Here is a 21928-nt window from a genome sequence, read left to right on the forward strand (position 1 = left end):
TCCTGTTGGTCTCCTGAGCCTTTGACCTCTACGCTCAATACCCACAATTCACTCTCCTCTATGCTGTCAAAGTAGCCTTTCTAAAATTCAGACCTATATTTTGTTTGTTTTATTAAAATTAATACCCATTCAAGCCTTGACCATAAGGTTTAAATCACGTAGGTCTGCATTCCACTGTCTAATTTCTAAGTACTCGTTCAGCTGTGCTTGTTGTCATACTGCTTGTTATGGCCACAACTGTTCACTGCCCCTCTAAGACGTTTAATGCCTTTGGCATTTGTACATGTCATTCTCTTTGTCTTGAATGTCTTCTTTTCCTCTCCCGTCTTCCTCCGTCATTCCTCCTTTACAGAGATCCAGTACACTCTTCATCATCTCCTAAACGCTTTCCTGGAGGGCCTCTGTGAGTCCTTTCCTGGCCCCTTTCCTTACTCCTGTCTCCACGCTTCACTTGCTAACCCATGTCTGTTTCTCTCATCATGCCTGAGCTAGGGTGTGGGTATTTGCATGCGTTCATTTGTTCATGTGAGTCCTTCTTCTTGCTGATTAGAAGTGTATTTATAACAAAGAGCTTTGCCTTTTATCTTCCAGACCCCAGAACCACTTGCAATGACTAACCCCCCGGGAGAGACACTGTATAAATACATATTAAAAATTTACATGTTCTTAAGTTCCCTTGATGCTAAAGAAATATGTACTTGGTTTCAAAAGAGTGTTTTAGTCATTTCTTTGAAAATGATGACATCTGGACAGGTTTTCATCCAAACATCTGTCATTCTTTATGTTTTATTTTGATGCTCAAATTTTTGGCCTTAAGTCTACCATTAGCCTCTTATTTTGGAACTAGTATAATTAAAATTAAATTTTTTTCAGATAAGAATCCTAATTAACGTTACATGTGCTAATGCTAACACTTCATTATTTGACCCCTTTGAACACGAGGCATTGAAAAAGTGACTATATGATTTATTGTCCAGCAGGACATTCCTGAGAGTTAAAGGGAGTGCTATTAATGCTTTCACCATGATTATGAGAGTAAAACAAGACTGCTTCAGGCAACATAAAACATAGAGTTATTTTAGCTGTATTATAGTTTCACATACCTGTCCACATATGTATTTAAAGCATTGTTTTCATCTATAACTCCTCACGTTGATTGCTGTACGTGTAAAATCTTTTAACATTTTTTCCTTACACCATATAAACGTACATTAGTTTAAAACATCTGGGGTTTATGTATGCTCAAACAGCACAGCACAAAGCTTTTTTTTTTTTTCCTCTGGGGGGATGCATTTCTTCTCCGATATTTTTCCACTATTGTTTCTGGGGCACAGGGGTAACCAGGCAGGGACATTAGGGCTTTATGAGCCATTTGGCTTCTCTCCAGGGACATCTCAACTTTGGAATTTTTCTGGTGGGCATCAGTTTTCATCTGCCTTCCTTTACCTCCTCTTCTCTGGCACATCGTCTCAAGGTTCTAAAGTTCTTTGCAGGAAGCACAGAGAGGAACAACTTGTTTTTTGACCACAGTTTAGCAACTGTGCCATTTATTGGCCTTTTGGGAAACTACATTCTTGGATAGCTATGATACCAATTAATTGATTCTTTTCCCCACTGCTTAGAGAAATTTTTTTTTTTTTTGCAAGTAAAAAAGAAGACACCTTAGTTGGCCATAAGAAACCCAAAGAAGAATTTTGCATTAAAAAGTGCTGCTTGAAGAAATGCCCAATTCTGTCACATGTTGGGTCAGTACGTACATGGTCCAGGGTCCATATAAACTAAAGAAGAGAATCTGAAGTCCTGACCATGTGTTCGTGCCCCCTTTCATCTCTAAACTCTTCTCTCTTCTCCATTCCAGCTGCACCGGTGTCCTGAGGAGACATGGCAGTGGGGACTTTGCATTCCTTTATGGGCACTGAAGCAGCTGCAAAAATCAAACGTTTACTTCTTCCTTCAGGCATTCAAAGGTCATGTTATCAGAGGCTTTCTTGAATTTTCTAGATATGGTTTCACAATCTTTCCATCTCCAAAACACTCAGGAGACCCCTGGTCTTCATCTTACCCCCTTCTTTTCCTTTCAGCACATGGGACTCTGTGAATAACACTTCACAAGACTCATATCGTTACACGATGAAGGGACCCTGAGAATATGAGCTCGCACAGTGGGGACTTGATTTATTGAGCTCAGTTTTTTTTTTTTTTTTTTTTTTTTTTTTTTTTTTTTTTTGCAACCCTAGATCACCCTTCTTTTTCCAATAGTAATTTTGGATGTACAATTGTTTTTTTTTATTTATTTATTATGTGTACAACATTCTGCTTCCCACACACCAGAAGAGGGCGCCAGATCTCATTACAGATGGTTGTGAGCCATCATGTGGTTGCTGGGAATTGAACTCAGGACCTCTGGAAGAGCAGTCAGTGCTCTTAACCTCTGAGCCATCTCTCCAGCCCTTGGATGTACAATTGGCTGGATAAAGAAATCCACGTGTTCTCGATGTAGCATGACTGATGTAGGGTGAAAAGGACAGCCACAGAGCTCCAGATCCGTTCAGTGGGGCCATGCTGATGGACTCTCACTCTGTGTAAGAGACTTAAATTTCAGTTTCCCTAAATCAGACTGGTTATTTTTTTTTTTTTTGAAGTTTTTATTGGATGCTATAGGAAATTCAGCTCCAATGCTTAGCTTTCCCTCCTACCTTCTGTTTTTCTTCTTTTCCCAACTTAACTGCTCATTAATGTGTCTACCAAAGATAAACTCGTATGTCAGGGAAGACAAAACCCTGCCTGAGACCTTCAGGTACTGTTTGGAGACAGTGTCAACTCCCATCCCCACCCTGACCTGTTTAAATGTCTTCTGCATTCCTTAAGAGACCAAGCGTGCCTTCACTGACAACAGCACAGCCTTCTTCCATCCAAGGTTGGACTTCGACATTTCAGTTTCTTAGCCTTTGCTGAATAACGCCAAAGTTCTCTTTATTTCTGTTTAAAGATTTTTCCATCACACACCTCATCATTTCTCCCTCTAGTTGCAGAAAGTATTTGAGGTTTAGAGATTTGGAATTTGCCCACTTGGAGGAGGGCAACTGACACATTTCTTGCTCTGTATTCACATTACCCAAGTCCCTCTCGCCAGGAGCTGGCTCCTTTCCCCTCCCCTCACCAGCTTTGTGGATTTCCCAAATGCCATTTGTGAAACAGAGGCTACTTCTGTGCTGTGAGGAGGAACCTCACCATTTCCTGACAGCTCTGCACTAAAATCGCTCCTCATTTCCAGGCTTTTGTGAGCGTGGGTGGACATAGTTCCCTGTCTTCATAGCACTCTCTTCAGGGACAACCATTTTCTCAGCTCCTGAATAAATCCAACAAGATGTCAGACACACATAAAGGATTGCTAGGGACTTTTGAGGGTGGTGTTCTTAATTCACAGAAAATGAAATAAATTTGAAATGTTTTCGTGAGCAGTGCAGTCATAATTGCTGGTTAGTTCATAACCAGTGGCCAACATCTGAAAGTTTATAGCTTTTAGATGAAAAAAAAAAAAGAGCCCATATCTTTGGCAGCAAGACTCACAATGTCGGATCAAATAGATGAAGGAAACTGTTCTAGCTTAGGTTTGTTTTCTCTGGGAACCTTGCTACAGGTCCATGAACAATGATTTCCCAACAACCTGTATTTTTGCTTGAGGCATCAGATGAGTTACTCTTGAGGCCTTGGCTGGCTCATGCCTATCCCAGGAGAAACTGAATTGCCTGGCTCTTACGATCTGATTAATTCATGTTTAGTAAATTTTATAAGTCTGTAATTTTTGCTTTATAGGATGGAAATACCTTTCAAGTGTTTCTTTTACCCCCAGAGAAAAATGTGGTTCATACTGAAATTTTTATAGCGAGGTTTCCCAAAATAATTATACGCAACTCCACATAACACTTAAAATATTGAACATAATTAAGATGCGGTTTTATATATTTTTTTATTATAATGCTACTTTCTCTCAGGACATGTGTCACTGAAATTTTCTCAGAATCAAATGTTCAAGGGTTGGATTCTGAAAAAAAAGTTGTATTATTTCTTCATTGAATCTTTATTATTTAAGAATAATAAAGAGATCTAAACAAGAAGGTATTTGGAAGTAATTTGTCATTTAGTCGACATACAGTGTGACTGACAGATTGTGTCTCATGCAAGGGCATTAAATCCCAAGAGAGATTCTTATGGTAGGCTTCTCCATGCTGTGTGACTACATATTTACATAGTTAACTAGCCTCTCGGCACTGTAAGATTCGCCATCAGGTGCTCTGACATGGTGAGTACAGGGCCAGTGGACGGCGGTTGCCTAGCGAGGGATGTGATGGAAATCAAGGATAGAAAATGTCTGTAGCCGTAGCAAAGCCTTCCTTCACTGATGCCTCATAAATAATTGACAGAATATAAGTAATTAGTGGGAAATCAAGGTCTAAATATGGTGCTTTCTAGAGCCACACTATTTAGGCAGGCACGATTAGAATTCTTTGCAGTGTAGGCTTTTAATGAATTTGAACGCCAGAGCAGAAGACCTTGAGAGTTATAATGATTCCAATGATTATGGAAATTGTAATTGCACATGAAGAGATGTGGAAGTGAGGCGGACACGAAGCTGGCAATCAGGACAGAGTGTGTTTGCGCGCAGGAAGGAGGGCTGCATAAACACTCAGCCATTCCTGGTAAGCGAGCTATGAGGTGGAGGTCACAGAGCCTAGTCAGAATTCATTTTGAATGCCAGAAGGGCTTTGATGTCCCCTTTTCTGTGTGCATCATAAGAACTGAGCACCACAAAACTCTCAATGAAAACCAACATTTTTGAATTGTATTCCCCCAGAATCCTTTGTAGATCAGGCTCAGAGCAAATGTATTCATTTCATTGATGCCTTCAGTGATGGTTATGGCTCACACTGCCTGGTGTTGTCGCTAATCCTCCCCCTCTTCCATTCCCTGCCACACACACATGTGAGGTCAAGGATTTTGTTGTTTGTCTTTTGTTTCCCTAAGAATTTAGTCTGTTTACTTTTGTTTCAGTTATTGGTACAAAACTACAGACTGCTTTCATGGTTGAGTTGAGCTCAGTGGATAGAACAAGTTTAAAAAGATTGTGTGTGTGTTTGTGTGTGTATGTATATATATGTATATGCATATATATATATTCACACACATGGTATACATGAGTGTAGAGGTCAGAGGACAACCTCAGGTACTGCCCACTTTACTTTTGGAGACAGACTCTTTTAGTGACCTGGGACTTGTCATGCAGGCTGGCCTTGCTGGCCAGTGAGCCTTAGGGACCGCCCATTTACAGCCTTCCCAGGAACGGGATCACAGACATGTGCTGCCATCCCTGGATTTCTTTTCTTAAACATGGTTCTGGAAGATCGACTTGGGTCTTTATGCATATAGAGTAAGTGCTTATGAGTTACCAAAGCAGTTAGATTTCTCTATTTTTCTATTTTCTATTTATAGTGGTATAAAATACTCTTCTCTAGAAACCTCTTGAGAGGATGAACTTGTGCTGAGTTGAATGAGTTACTACTGTTCATATTGTATCATGTTTGTTCAGCTCTCTGCTCACAGGCAGCAGACTTGTGCCATTAAGAGACGGAGACCTTGTTCTTCTGCACCATGAAGGGCCGGGGCTTTTATCCTTCCGGGAAACAAATGTGCAAGATGCAAACTATCACTGTGCACAGTGACCCAGGTGACCTCAAGCAGCGTCTCTCAGGGAGGCCTTTTCCTAACCTCTTCCAAGCTTGAGGAAACTTTATTCAAAAGCTGAAGTTCTTAGTGTATCTGAGGATTCAAGGTGGTGTTTTGGCCTCAGCACACTACCTATCTGGCTGCTCAGTGTTCTTCCCTTATATCACACTGTGAACGCCGTGCCATTAGACAGCATGAGGATGTGATTTGAGGGGTTGGGACAATGGATCTGCAGTTAAGAATGTTTGCAATACAACCAAGAGGACTGCACATTGGATCCCATTACTTCGGTAGCAAGCTGGGTATTTCTGCAAATGTTTGAGATCTCAACTCTGAGGAGGGCAGAGGCAGGAGCATGGCTGAGGTTTGCTGGCTTTCAGCCTAGCTAAGAGTAAACCCCAGCTTCAGGGAGAGAAGTGCTTTGGAGAAAAGGCGGAGAGTGTTGGAGAAAAACACCAACACTCTCTTCTAGTCTGTACAGGTATGACATACCCATCCATGCATAAGCACATACAGTCACATAGGCATTCAGATATACATGTACATAAGTGTAAATAAATGTATTAATTAAAAACATATTTTGCAATGGCCACTGATAAGTGGATCTACTTTGATTTGTTTAATATCATCGATACTTAGGTATTAAGTTCCTGTTTGTCTCATTTTGCCATTCCAATTAATGTCGTAATAAAAGTCTTTATGATTTTACCTCAGAATCCTGGGAAGTTGTTAGGTTAAAGTGTGTATGTGTGTGAGAGAGAGGGGTGAGGGATGAAGGGTGAGCCAGGGGAGTTTGTGTATGTATTTGAGATTCTTGGTAAACATTTCCAAATTTCTTTCCAGGAAATTTGCCTTCATTGACCTAACCTCTCAGCTAACCCATGCTGGCCTCAGGCTCTAAGTTCACCTGTTATCTTATAAAAATAATAGCAACAAACTGATGACATAACATTTACCATTTTCCTCTGCAATATTTTTAATTCGGTTTAATGTTTGCCTTCTTCATATTGACTACTATATGTTCATTGAATCTCATCCTTTACTGTTTGTATTATGCTATTTTGTTATTTTGCTATTTTGTTATGTATATGTGTTTTCTTATAATTGGAATTAGTCATTTACTTGAATTAGCCATGGGCATGCCTGTTTTCTGTTTCCACTGTTGCCATCTCTGTCAAAGCTACTATTGCTTCCTCTCTGATTTCTTCAGGAGTCAGAAAGTCTTGCCAAGCCTCTGCTTGATGCTCTGATGCATCCACTCGGTGTCTTGGTTAGGGTTTCTATTGCGATGATAAAACACCATGGCCAAAAGCAACTTGGAGAGGAAAGGGTTTATTTCAGCTTACACGTCTACACCATAGTCCATTATCAAAGGAAGTCAAGGCAGGAACCTGAAGGCAGGAATTAAAACATACAGCGCCAGAGTGCTGCTCACTGGCTTGCTCCCCATGGCGTGTTCAGCTTTCTTATGCATCTCACTGGCACCTGCCCAGAGCAACACTGCCAATAGTGGGCAGGGCTCTCGCATCAATCGCTGATTAAGAAAATGCACTGCCCACTTGTCTACAGGCAAATGTTATGAAGGAATCTTCTCAATTGAAAGTCCCACTTCCCAAAGAGCCCCAACTTCTGTCAAGCTGACAGTAAACTAGCCAGGACACCGGGTTTCAGCTTCATTTCCAGACAACGGCTGTCCTGGCTTTGAGGCGTCTTCTCCCAGTTGTCAGAGCTGCTGTGGTTAATCTGCAGAAGTTCATGTCTCCTGTCTTGCTCTCAGAAGGGGCAGCCTTGCCTCAGCACCTCTGGTCTGTTTCTATGGTACAACCGTTGTGCAGTATTAATGCCCAGGTTCATTTTCTTGACAGTTGGCGAACTTCCCCAGACTTTGTGAGGAAACAGAAAGGATTGTTGCTAACCACATCCGTGAGCGAGAAGGGAAGACCAAGGACCAGGTGAGTAAATTCTTGCCTGGTATCAGGGCCTTTGTGGGAGTGGAAGGATTTTACCAAGGTGCCTCGTTGTCACCAGTAGGTAGCTTAGTCCTCAATGAAAAAACAGTGTGATACATAACAATATCATAATTACTTTTATTTTTCATGAATTATATATGAGTTACTACTATACCAATATTGGATAAAATATAAGGACATTTAGCAATGTCTCCAGAAATCTAAAACTGAATATAAAATCAACAATACAAGTCCAGAGCCAAGTGTGGGAGCTCACACCTGCAGTCTCTGCACTGGAGAGGCAGAGGCAGGAGAATTGCCTCAAGTCTGAGGCTAGTCTGAGCTGCAGTGTAAGACCTTGTCTCTGAACAAATCAATAACCAGGAACAACCTGCCTTCCAAATAGGAAGCTCTGTTATTTCCCCTCATCTTTTTATCAGTATCGTGTGTAACCTTTCCAGCATGTCCACACCACTCATAGATGACCGCTAATCCAGAAACATACCATATTGTTTTTTTCATTAGATGAAATTCTCATGTATTAATGGATTTGTATATAAACTCCAGGATATTAAATTTTTTTCTAAATATTTTTTTACAGGTTTTTATAACTTGCCTGTGCAATCTACATTGGAGAAAGATGTTTAGGAACTAATATTTTAAACATTCAGAACTATCTTACTAATTCACTTGGCTTCTAAGGAATGACCTTGAAGCCATCTTTGGACCCTCACTGACTTGGAAAGATAATTTTTAAGGGAGGATACATTATTTGAGAAAAGAAGAACAAATTCTTATGTCAAAATGGCCTTTTCTTAGTTACTTATCAACACGATAATGGAAAATACTAAGGCTTTCAAACACTCTTCCACGGCACAGCTGCGAGCATCGTGTGGAGCGAATGCTGGACTTGGGCCATGTTCTCTCCCAAGTAACAGTGTGTTCTTGTGGAAATCACTTCTTAGGACTGTTCTTTTCATGAGCAGAACTGGGATGTTGTTCTATATGATCTCCGAGTGCCCCCCACAAGTTAGTATTCCAAGATTTTGGGATTATCAGGTGGGCTGGAATGAGGAAGGGGGAAAAAATGAAGAAAAAGAGAAGAGGAAAAAATAGAGAGTAGGAATCCCAGTAAGGGAGACATGTACTCTCGCATAGCATGAGTGTGCAGATGGGAGGGGGGAAAGTAGGAAATGAGGGGAGTGCCGGAAGCCTGCAGGCTGAGGCATTTGTGAGGGACCCCAGCAAAAACCGCTTTCTCTGCTTGAGCTCAGGACTGATTGGTACTACTTTTTATCAGAGTGCTTTAAAATTAATTGCCCACTATTTATAATTTCCACTTGTTTTCCAGCTTTTACAATCTTGGATAACATCCCAACATAGAGAAAAGAGGTATTGTAACTCAGCCAGCATTAACTCACAAGCCAGTGAAATGAAGCCAGGAACCAGACATATAGGCCCAAACTGTCCCCATCTAATGTCTTTGCTGCTATTGGACCAATACAGCTCAGTCCTATAAAATCCTGTGATTGTAGTACTTAGGAAGTAGAGGCGGGAGTATTAGGAATTCAAGCTCATTTTCTATTATGTAGCCATTTCAAGAGCAGGCTGGGATACATGAGATCCTGTCTTATTTTTTATTTTCGTTGCTTGTGATAAAACAACCCCAACAAAAAGCAGCTTAGGAGAGAAAGGATTGCTTTCAGCTTACTGTTCCAGGGTTTAATCTATCACTGCAGAACACCTAAGGTGGCAGGGACTGGAAACAGCTTGTTACATCACCACAGTCAATAACAGAGAGCAAGGAATGTGTGGCCCTTGCTCAGTCTCACACTTGTCTGATCAGGGCTCTGACTGAGAAATGCCCACACTCAGAGTGGGTCTTTCTACCTCAAGTAACCAAGGAAAAAAAGTCCCTTCCAGACATGGCCACAGGCCAGCCTGATATATTCTATTCCTCATTGAGATACTCTTTCCAGGCAATCCCGGGTCATGTCAAGTTGACAGTGGAAACTCCCTGTCACAGACCTGGTCTCTGTTGGGAAACAACAAGCGGCTCTCTCCTTCTACAACAATCATCAGCTGTGCATACCTTCTTAAATAAACAAGATGCTTTGACTTGTGTTTTTATCCTATACCGTTCAAATGATGACGTGTAAACTAAACTCATAGGGATCCTAAGTAAAACTGATACTGAGAAACGTAGTATGTTGTTTTGCCACCATTGTGACCTATGTAGGTGAGGTGTTGAAACTTCCATGTTTCCTTTTTCATTCTTTTATTTTTTTTTTTGTTTCACTAAAATGACATATTCAGTTTAGCATTTGATCTGGAACAACTAGGCCCCAGTGTCCAAGAACCAGCCCCAAGAGTCATGGAAGAGTAAGCAGACAGACCAGTGGCTACACAGACCTAAGTTCACATTACACTTGCTTGACTGGAGCATGGTCCTAACTTGCAGCAACATAAAGTGGACCCCAAGATTTGCATTGGAAGACATAAGCTTCTAAAGCCACCAGCACTAAAGACATTACTTCTGATTTGACTATACTTGTTTTATGTCATGCTAATATCGAAGAGTCAGACACAGTCCTGGCTTCAGGATCAGCTCCTAACACTGCTAGCAGCCTAATAGCGCTGTCTGTTTATAGCGTGCTGAGAGGCTGTGTGAAGGGGTGGGTGTGGTCTAGAGCTACTCAGAGACAAGCATAGTGATCACGATTTTCAAAGGCTATGATTGAGTCAAGGTGAATCACTGCACAATTGTGGAGTATGGCAGGCTAACCCACGGTGCCCTGGAGCTCTAATGGTTATTAAGATGGTGTCCTCTGAGCTTAGACTACCTGATCTCAAATCCAAGTTCTAACTCTTACTTTCTATGTAACGTCTTTAAGTTATTTGGATTCTTTAAAAATATTTAGTGTGTGTGTGTGTGTGTGTGTGTGTGTGTAGGTTCATGTTTGTCATGACATATGTTTGGAAAAGCCAGCCTGTGAAAATCAGTTCTGTCCATCACGTGGGTTATAAAGGTCAAGCTCAGGTCATAGGCATGATGCAAGTGTCTTTGCCTATTGAATTATTTCACTGTCCCCACTTGCATTCTTTATATATAGTTCTGCATCCTTAGGCTAAACAATGGTGGTTAACTCATGGCCATTTTGTAAGGAGGAAATGAGCGATTCCTGTACAGCTCTCCGTCCCTGTCAGTGACTTACCTTTGTGTCACCGTGAACATAGTCCCACGGAAACAGCCCAACAGAGGGAAGCTTTCTTTTGTATTCCTTCCTCCCACAGTCCCACGTCGGGATTCCACCGAAGCTCCCTCTGGGGAACCAGTGGGTTTATTAGGCTTGCTTACAGAGCAATGGGGGAGTCGCTGTAACAGGAGAATGGGCGACCTTTAGCAGCCGCTGTAGGAGGTCTACACCTCGCATGGATGGTGTAGGGACTCCTCTGTGGTAGTATAGATGGAGACCCTTAACCTTCCCTAGATATATCCTCTAGCCCTTCTCAGAGAAGGTTGGGAGGATATTCAGGTAGGGGTCCCACAAACCTCCCCATCCCCTTCTAGGAGGGAAAGGAGGGAAAGCCAATAGTCCACAAGCCCAGCTGTGATGATCTGCGGTGAGCAGGTACAACCTAAATTTTGACAAGGCAGCAGTTCGGCTCACAAGGTAGTCCTGTACAGAGGGCGGTTATAGCCTTCAAAGACTGCCCCCTGGTGACACACTCCTTCCAGCTAGGATTCTAAAGTTCAATCTTCCACAACACCACCATCATGTGGGGAACAGGCATCAGAACATAAGCCAGGGAGGCAAATTCACACTCCAACACTTCACCCATACCACCAAAGGCTCATGGCATGTTATGATGAAAGGCGCGCTTGATCAAACCATAAGCTTTCTGACGTCTTCACATTCTAACATTGTTTGAAGTCTAAGCCAGAGTCTCTACTCAGACTCAAGGCTCAAGACAGTCTCTTAGCTGTGAACTTCTGTAAAATAAAAAGAGAGTTACTTACTTCCAATACATAATGGTTCAGAGCAAAATAGCAGGGAGAGAGGGTAGTAAGGAAAAATTGGACTCAACCGAGACTAAAGTCCAGAAGAGAAAATACAAAAAACTCTATTTCCAGCATCTAGGGAATATAATGGCATTATCTGAGTTCCAGTGGGCTCAGGTAGCGTTGGCCTAATGGTCTTCAAATTTTCAGTGCTCAAAAGCTTCTTTCTTGGAATGACTCCACTCATTGTTTCTACCTCTTCCAAATGTTGAACAACTGATCCACATTCCTGACACCTCGCCATCCTTCAGTTCCCACTGTAATTCGGTCACCATGCTCAAGACTTCCTATGATAGGGTATTCCTGCAAGGAACCTGACCCTGGGGTGTGATGCCTGGTCTCATGGCTTTTTTCTCAGAGTATGGTGGAAGCCTCCACGACCCCATAAGTCTTGTGTTCTGCATGTCTGCAAAACGTGCATTTCACGGACAATGCCAAGTTGTACTCTCTGAACAACAGTCAGGCCCTCTTTGACTGTGGCTGTAGTGACTTTGATTGCCGAGGTGGCTGAACACAAATGTACTTTCAGATGTGGTTCTATGTGAGCAGGGTGTTCTGGAGGTGCTTGCTCATTCAGGGGAAGTCTTTGAAGTGAGTTTAAAGTTTTATACCTGGGATCTATAATGAGTAGAATATGTCCAATGTCTGAAATATTCTTGAGGAACTCCTGTTATCTTGTGTAGAGTGCTTGGATTTTCTCTAATGGCTCTAAATTCTTTAAAAGCTGCAGCTATCTATCTGCTAGTGCAAATGAGCTCATTTTTCTTCCCGAACAGCATTTTCCATTTCCCACATATCTTGCTTTTTGATCCTGATGTTTACTGTGAATCTCACTAAAATCAGCCAGCAGTAAACCATACTACCCAGCCAGATTCTATGCTGTCTTGAAGTCCCCTCACCAAATAACCAGTCTTTTACTTTTGCATCCATCCTTAAAATTTTCAAGACACAGGCCAAACAGAGACAATTTTTTGCCAGAATATAATAATTGTATAATTGAGACATTCTAGGGTTTCTCTAACCCATGTCTCTAAATTTTCAAATTCCTCCCATAAACCATTTCTTTTTCTTTTTCTTTTTCTTTTTTTTTTTCGAGACAGGGTTTCTCTGTGGTTTTGGATCCTGTCCTGGAACTAGCTCTCGTAGACCAGGCTGGTCTCGAACTCACAGAGATCCGCCTGCCTCTGCCTCCCAAGTGCTGGGATTAAAGGCGTGCGCCACCACCGCCCGGCCCATAAACCATTTCTAATGCCCAGGAACTACAATGGTCAACTGGTCCATAACAACCCTACTTGTCTAGTGCAATCTTTCAGTATTAGTTACTTTGGCATTGCTGTGACCACACTATCGGAGATTAACAACCTAAGGAGGAAACACCTATGCTGATTCACAGTCTCAAAGGCTTTCAGTCCATTTTAGTGGGACGATATGGGAAAACATCACAGCTCATGGTGGCGGGAGCATGTGACAATCTGTTCACATGCTGACAAACTAGGAAGCAAGGACTGAACTGGAGCCAGGGCTGGTTATAATTGCCAAGGGTCCACCCTAGTGACTCGGACAGCCAGGCTCTACAGCAAGGTTCCAGAACTTCCCTGATAGCACTGTGAGATGGGGACAAAGCATTTAAAGCGTGAGCTTGTGAGGAGTGTTTCAGATTAAAGCCTAGCATTAACTGGAGCTGTTCTTCATTCACTAGGGCACAGAGAGGTGGGAAATGATGGCCTTTCTTGGCTTCAGAGGAAGGCTTCCTTCCACTTATCTCTTTAATGTACTGATCAGTCCATTCTCTAAGTGAGGGGAGAGAGGTGTCTCCCTATTTTTTTAAAGTACTTATTTACATGTATGTGTGGGGGGTGTATATGCACATATGTGAGTGAGTATATATACATGTGTGTATACAAGTATACGAACTTCTACATGTGCACAGAAACCAGAGGAGAGCATGGGATATTCTTATGTAGCACTTTCCACTTGTTATTTTGAGGCAGAGTCTCTCTCTGAATATGAGGCTAATGCAGTGATTCTTAACCTATGGGTTACTACCTCTTTGGCAAGCTTCTACCTCCAAAAACATTTATATTATGATTCATAACAACAGTAAAATTACAGTTATGAAATAGCAATGAAAATACTGTTATGGTCAGGGGTCACTACAACATAAAGAACTGTATTAAAGGGTCCCAGCATTAGCTTCCTAATTCAGCTAGTGCTTTGTTGTCTAGGCTGAAAGCCAACAAGCTCCAATGAAGTCGATGTCTCTCTTGAAGTTGGGGTCTCAAGCACATGTTAAATTCCCATCTTATTATGAATACTGGGGTACAAGTACCAGTTTTCATGATTATGTAACAAGTGCTCTTAACCACTGAGCCACCTGTCTGGATTTAGGTCTTCCTTTTAAAGTAACGATCCCAGGGCCTGACAGATATTTGCCACCTCTAGAAACTTGTGGTCACTCCTGCTTTGGACCTGTGTAGCAAGGGAGAAAAACATGTTTTGGAAATTTAATTATTTCATTTTGGATAGATGTCCTGCTTGAATTCTGGACTGTGTGCTGTCTTGAGCCTTGTACTTTTGATACATTTCATTCGATATTGTCCCATTTTCTCAACTCTCCATGTCTCTGAAATTCCTTGGGACATTCCTACCATTTGTTTTAAAATTTTTTTTTGAATTATTAACCACCCCTGCTCAGGAAACATTGAGGGATAGGAAGGAATACTCAAAATTAAACATGAAAACTCATAAATATTAAGTTTTGTTCTTAAAAGATTTTCAAGCATCATATGCACCAGCTATTCTTCTAGATGTTTCTACATTTCTAACTACACGTAAAAAAGTGGTTTGGTGAGTTACTGCGGCTATAGGTGGTAAATTTATTTTTCTTCAACTAACTATTCGGCGATTGCATGAAACCAAGGGGAGAAACTCTGAGAAAGTGAAAATGTGAGGGAGAAAAATGTACTGTTTCCTTTTCCTCCCCCACATGCCACCTGGCCCTTTTCCGAGGGTGAACACAGACTCCCAAATTCCAGGAATATGAATGAGAACAGCCATAACTTTTGTTTTTTTCACTGTTTTCCTACACTGCAGTCCAAGTTAATGTGTTTCTGCGTCCAGGGTGCTCATGATAGCTGTGGGTTGCGCTGGCGATTACGTGGATATTTTGCTCTCTATGCTAGAACAGTATATTTGTACTTAAACGTTATACTCTATGGGTAAGGAATCTCCGCAAATAAGTCTAGGAACATAATGTTTAAGAGAATCTGACCTGATTAGTGTGAGAATAGAGGTAACTATAGCTAAATTAATAATAATTCCTCAGTGTTTTTCAAGAAAGAAAATTAAATTTGAATCTGATATGAAAGTTTTTCATGAAAATGGGATGTTACTGCCCTAATAGTTCCTATGTCTTGGCTTAATTTCTTTTGGTCATAGAGTAGACCAGGGTGATCTTCTTCATCTGTGTTTTGGCAGGTTTCTTTGTGACTCTCAGCAAGGTTTCGCCTTATGACCAGTTCCGATTAGCCACAAAAGTAAAGCCTCAGATCCCATGGTGCTGGGTACCGCGTGAGAATCAATCAAATCTGGGCATGTGCCAATTACACGGGGAGAAATGGCTCCCTTTAGAAGAGACTATTCTTCTAGCTTGATAGTTAACAAAATCAAAGCCACAGGCATTTCCTGGGCATCTATTTTGCATATCATGCTTAGTTCTGGGGAATAAGACAAATATTGTCCCTGCTTCTGAGGAGATTGAATGCATTTATGGCGGGTATGACTGTAGACTGTACCTGCTTCTCTTGAGACAGTCACCAAACAAAAAACAATGCAAATAATTCATCACATTTGGGGTAAACACACACACCAACACTTCTATGGTTAATGCCTCTGTACATAATTGAGTTATTGTATAGGGATGTGGCCTGGGCCTGGATAAGGGAAGTAAGGGGTGGTGGGAATTAGGGGGGATATTCCTAAGGAAACACCCATCATGCCTATTGGCTGTTATGCTGACACTGGTGCCCTTGGTTACCTTCAGTGCTTTTACATAGGGTAAAAGCACTCACTGTGGCTCTTAGAAGCAACCCAGCTGGTAGAGTTCCTGCCCAGCATGTATAAAGCCCCAGGTTTTATCCTCAGCACCAGAGATGGAGACAGCAGGGTCAGGAGTTAAAGATCATCCTTACATACACAGTGAGCTTAAGGCTAGGTTGGACTACGTGACATATTTCTCTTCACCCTTGTCTTCCTCTTCTTCCTCTTTCTTTTTCAAAGAAGAGGTTAAAAAAAATAAAAAATGAAAGTGTAGACAAGGCAGGGGTTCTTAAATTTTTTTAACTTGCCACCAAATCTCAGTATCCAAAAAAGGATATTACACAATTAAAGGAACAAAAAGAAACATAGTAAGAGAAGTTCCAGAGGAAAGCCTTCATCTGGCAATTTCTGCTTGTCTATCCCTCACGCAGGCCTTGGTTCCCCCATTGAACATTTTCCCACAAAGAGGCCTTTCATATCACTGACGCATGGTTTCTAGATATCTAACAATGAAAACATTTTTGTGTTGCCTCAGACATGTGCTCCATCCATTTCTTCATAACACCAATAACTACGTTGTTCAATTTACTAGTCCAGACCCCAGAAATTGCAAGTAACCTAAGAGGGAGCACTGTGTAGAATATGCCAAATCTCCTCCATGTCAAGAACTAGTGGTGGACAAGAGATGAGGCAGCGCACAGTGGTGGACCGTAGTGATGCGTGATTCAGGCAGGAATGCCAGGGAAGCATCCTTTGTTGAGATGATGTTTTAAGTGAACTTTGGCTGGAGTTTTAGTCAGATAATGAACTTCACTCGTCTGAAGCAGGTTCAGTTCTTTCTGTATTTCCTTTCTGAGTTGATAGATAAAATATTTCTGTTACCTAGAGGGTATTTAAAGAGAAAAGAGTGGAAAAAGTGAAGAAAAGCAAAGGATAATCTTGCTCTCATATGTGCTTGCCTTTCCTGAGAATAATTCTAGGTTTTGGACTATGACAGAAAGAAGTTCATGTCTATGAATCACAATGCGCTTCTCTTTCATGGGAGACTCAGACTTACCTGCCATGAAGGATTTTCACTTACAAAGTTAGAGTGCAAAGGACTCCAAAAAAGAAAAATTACTTGTTATTCTAATCAAAAAATCACTTTAAAAACTAAATACCAAGAAGTAATACGGGCAATTTCCCATGTTGTCATGACAGTGATTCTCTTTGTCTTCTAGGTCCTGCTACTGATTGACATTCAAGTCTCTTACATTAATACCAACCATGAAGACTTCATCGGCTTTGCAAAGTACGTGAGACAACCGATTGTCACATGCATCCCTACTGTTGCTTTATAAACACATACATTATTGATTTCCACACCAGCTCTATTGACTTTGGACAGGACAGTTTGTACCAGGATGATTCTGAGCCCACCTACCTACATAGTCATGAAGCAGGGAAATTTACTATTCTCTTGATAAAGATGGTAATTTAGCTTCTTCTGCAGCATACAAAGTCATGTGTCTTCAATACTCATTATATTTTTGGAAGGTGACCTTCAGTTTGTACTTGAACTCCCATAGAAGAGCAAAAATAATTGCACATTAAAATTCAAGGTAATATTCTTTCTTCAGTTAATTTGAAACATCAAATACAATCCCAGGTGGCTGTGGTGGTTCACACTTGTAGTCATAGCATTTGGGAGGCAAAGCCAAAAAGGTTGTTCTGCACTGAGTTCTAGCCAGCTTGAGGTGCAGAGTGAGAGTGCGTCTCAAAAATCAATAAATAAAGACATATAAGTAAAGCTCAAATGAGCAACTCATTAGATCCAAAATATTAAACTGTTTAGACTTCCCTACACCAGAGGCCTTAAGACAAAAGCAACAACATCCTTTCAAAACTTAGATGTGATTTGTTGAGATGCTCATATTCCTTTTTATAGAATGTATATGATTTACATACATTTGTCTATATTGCTATTCTTCACAGGTCATGTATACAAATAGTTACTCATTATGTTACATTTTGTTCTGAGTTTACTATTTTTCTTGCTTGTTAATGGTACTAATATTTGTTACATTTGAAGAAGCATGATTCTAGTTCTAAAATGGCAAACAAGTAGTTACAATCTAAAGAGAAAAAAATAGTGCCTATTTTATATTAGATATAAAATAGAAGAGGTTATGTGTTTTTACTTTGACCGTATGTTCAAGTACAGGGACAAGGAAAATAAGACACAGCAAAATATCAACCCAATTTATTTTTTTATACCCAGACTTGGAAGAAATATACACAGACCATATGATCTAAACTAAATAGTGGCCCAGGAGATTTATAGGCATGTCTTAGGCAGGAGAATCTTATTACCCAAAGAAAACCATCACATCTGATTAAGGCTGTAGCTTTCATGGCTGACATAGTGGTATCGGTCTAATTTTCATCAGGTGACTCTTACTGTTGAGAGGTACGCCAGTGTTTCCTGGCCATTCCCATCAGTGTGCTAGGGTTAACTTCTCAGAGCTCTGAGATAAACATGTTTCTTTGTCCAGTTGTCCTTTCAGCTATTCTGACCACTCCTCCCTCCAGATAGGCATCTGATTTATGATCCTTTCCTGTGAACCTGTCTTCTCCCTCTTGCTCCCATGCCCCTCTCCATTTTCTGCTCATTTTGTTCTGCAAAATCACTTAACGTCTAACGTATATCTCTTCCTTCTTGGTCTAGAAAGATCTCTGAGAATTTATTACAGCTCTTCTTATAGTCAGTGAACCCCAGGTGATTCTATTCTAGTTCCTCTAGAGGAGAAATAAAGACAAAGAAATTATGATCTGCCTTTCAGAAGGTTGTCTAGGAAGCGACAAGTATGTAAGACCTTAACATAACAAGTTCTTCCTTTGTCTCACTGGCTTCTCTGAGGAGTTTAAAAGATGAACTTTTCTTTCCATCATAGAAGTAACAGGAATGCTGCCTGCAAAGTTGATTGTTGTGATGGGCAACTGCCAGTTAGAGTCTTAGAAACACCTGGCAGCTGTGCACAGAAGCTAGATGCAGTGTGTCAAAAGTGAACATGATGCTACTGTGCTACCTCAAGTCACACCCCGAGTCAAGGAGATGGAGCGACCCAGTGCTTTTAGGAAGGACTCGAGACTTAAATGTATCACAAAAACATTACTACAATTTACATTTTACTGAACACACTATTTTTTTTCCTGAGACAGGATTTCATGTACAATCAGGCTAGCCTTTAATTCTTTATGTAGCCAAGGATGGCCCCGACTCTTGATCTTTCTGCCTCTGCTTCATCAGTGCTGTATAGAGGTGTGGGAAACCCTACTCAGCTAACTCCTTTGTCCCAGCTCAGTATCTACCCGTCTCCTCTCTCTGTCTTTCTGTTTGTCTGTCTGTCTGTTTACCTTTCTCTGTTCTTTTATTTTCTTTCTTTTGATAGGCTAGAGTTTATTTCTTTTTCAATAAATTTCAGATATATATATATATATATATATATATATATATTGCCTCAGAGGCTGCAGGGCTATACTATTCTATTGATTTTTAGGTTTTCAAAGAAAAATTTCAAATGTAGAACCTTTAGACATGGCCTTTGATGCAGTCTTTCTCTGGTATAAAAGACAGCTCCTGTTTTTCAGAGAGATGGCCTTTATTGTGTTGAGGTGAAAGAAGAAGAGCTATTAAAACTTTTCTAGAAGATTGGAAATATTTCCTCCCCCAAACTTGCTTTTAAAGAACTGGTCTGGGAGCCAGCAGTTGACTCCTTTTTGTTTGTTTGTTTGTTTGTTTGTTTACTGGTCTAACAAACAGAACAAGGACTAATCCCTGTCTTATGTTCCCCTGAGAAGGTAAATCAATGAAGTTAAAAACTAGTTGGGAAAGTGTTATAAATTATGGTATAGTCTGTTAGGATTAGTCTCTCTCCCCTCAGTCTCTCTCTGTATATTGCCCTCTCTATCCCTCTTTCTGTCTCCCCTCCCTCTACTTTTCTGTCTGTCCCATTCCCCCCTCTCCTTCCCTTTTCCCTCCTCTTTCCATACATTAAAAACAAAAGAACTTGATTACGAGACTCACAGTTCTCTCTCTCTCTCTCTCTCTCTCTCTCTCTCTCTCTCTCTCTCTCCTTTCTCTCTCTCTCATGTTGTGTGCAAGTGTGGGTATGTAGTTCATGTTCCCATGCACATATATGTAAGGCCAGAGGAGGTTGTCTATCATTCTGTGTCTTATTCCTTTTAAGACAGGGTCTCTGAACTGGAAGACCACCATTTCTGCTAGACTGGTGACCACTGAGTTCCGGGGAGTCATCTATTGTCAACTCCCAATGCTGAGGTTACCAGCTCTACAGCCTTGAGTAGTTTTTTGAGTGGGGACTGAGGATTTGAACTGAAGTTCTCATGCTTGCACAGCAAACTTCTTACCCACTGAACTGTCTCCCTTGCCCCTACTGTTACTTTGTATTAAAATTTATCATAATTTATGTATGATTATATCCAGAATATTTTTAGCTGTTAATTTCATTATCCCAAAGACAATACCTAATTTTCCATTAATATGTATTAACTGTACATATTAATGGTTCTCAGCATGCTATTCTAATATACGCATACAGCGTGCATTGATCAAATGTAGCCTCCGTTTATTCTGCTCCTCATTTTCTAGCAATCCCATCAAAGATAATGTTTTGCACTAAGAATCAAAGGTAAATGTTCTTTCCATTTGTATGCTGAGTACATTTCAGTGTGACGTGGGGTAACTATGAAGATGAAGAAATGTTCATTTCAAAATCACTTTGAAGGGTTGTGGTATTTTCTGGTGCTTTTAAAAATTAAAAAAATATGGTTGTAGCTATAAATTTTAAAGTTGGCAGGCACGCTGTTTCCATCAAGGAAGAAAAGTCAAGCCATATTTGAAGACAATTATGTAAGTATTTCTTAGTTCCAAAGATAGAAAATGAAGGTTGAGCACTGAAGCAGAGGCCCTCGGTTCATAAGAATTTTAACAACTTGTCACGCTAGCGTACCAGCTCTTAGGCTTGTGGGATGGTGAGGTATGTAGGTGCATGGAATCGTGTTTGCAATGGAGCTGATTTTTTCCCTAAAAGTTTGTAGGTTTTTGTTTGTTTGTTTTTTTAACAGAAAAATGATAGAATCAGATGATCAGAATCTATTTTTAGGATACCATTCAGGACATCCCAGGGTTCTTTCTGCTGTAGAATTTGTTCTCTACTGAGTCTGAGGGGCTTCCTTTAAACCTCACAGCTGTATGTCCAACACAGTCCATAAACTATGTGCCATGTGCAATAAGCCTCAGTAAGTTCTGCTGAAGACTGGCTTTGGTATTTCCTGGCTTCTAAAAGCTTGGTATTTCAACTATACAATATCATTTCTCAACCTACAAGATCAGCATTTCAGATGAAAATATCAACTTTCCTCATGACTTCAGAGATTTAATTTGTCCTTGTTGAAGAAACTTCCCTAGATTATATTTTCTTAGGTAACCTACGCAGTCTTTGCTATTTGAGAAAATAAGAACAGGGCCAGCTGCTCATTAGTTCATGTTCCTGTATTCTCCCCAGTCACACTGTTGGAACGCAAGGGCAAACGCCTTTGCTGAGTGTCTTGAGAAGCGAAAGTTCAAGTTTTCGTGCCCTCCCGCATTCTCTCTTAGACATAAATTGCCTCCCGAGCCCCTGAGATTTATGCAGTTAGTGGTTTAAGAGAAATGAGGCTCCAGACGTGGTCCGTTAAAGACACATCCCCACTGTAAGCATCAGACCCGAGGTCAGTGTACTTTCTCGTCTGCTGAGGAGATCCGAACACCTGTTTTCTCACACTTTAAACGATACAGTGAGCTTATTTCAGATCTTGTTATGTGAGTACCATGAAAATGCCGGGGTTGTGACACTCGCTGTGTCCCTTTCCTGATCCCGTGGAATGCCTCTGTTGCCATTTATCAAAGGCAGAGAGTTAAACCTTCCACTAAATACCAGAGCCAGCAGGGCAAGCAAAGCCCTTTCTTTACGTTCTTTTTTATGTTTCCCCATAACAAAATTAACTTTAGAGTAATGATGTTCCTTGTTCTCACTTTTTACACAAGGAGACCTCTCTCTTGTGCAGCCAAACTTGTCTATTAGAGTACAACAGATTTTTTTGGGTGGGACTC

At 40.8% G+C, this 21928-nt stretch overlaps 1 protein-coding gene across 5 annotated transcripts in view; it reads left to right on the forward strand.

The window, feature by feature from the left end:
- The window catches only part of Dnm3 (dynamin 3), a 462700-nt gene that overhangs the window by 167517 nt on the left and 273255 nt on the right, over positions 1 to 21928 (forward strand). For all 5 annotated transcript variants that reach the window (XM_057769381.1, XM_057769378.1, XM_057769379.1 and 2 more), the window contains exons 11-12: positions 7590 to 7676; positions 16995 to 17065. In XM_057769381.1, the coding sequence (XP_057625364.1) occupies positions 7590 to 7676; positions 16995 to 17065 (158 nt within the window). The remainder of the gene's footprint in view (positions 1 to 7589; positions 7677 to 16994; positions 17066 to 21928) is intronic.

This window comes from Chionomys nivalis, chromosome 5, assembly GCF_950005125.1.
Source record: "Chionomys nivalis chromosome 5, mChiNiv1.1, whole genome shotgun sequence".
NCBI classification, from domain to species: domain Eukaryota; kingdom Metazoa; phylum Chordata; class Mammalia; order Rodentia; family Cricetidae; genus Chionomys; species Chionomys nivalis.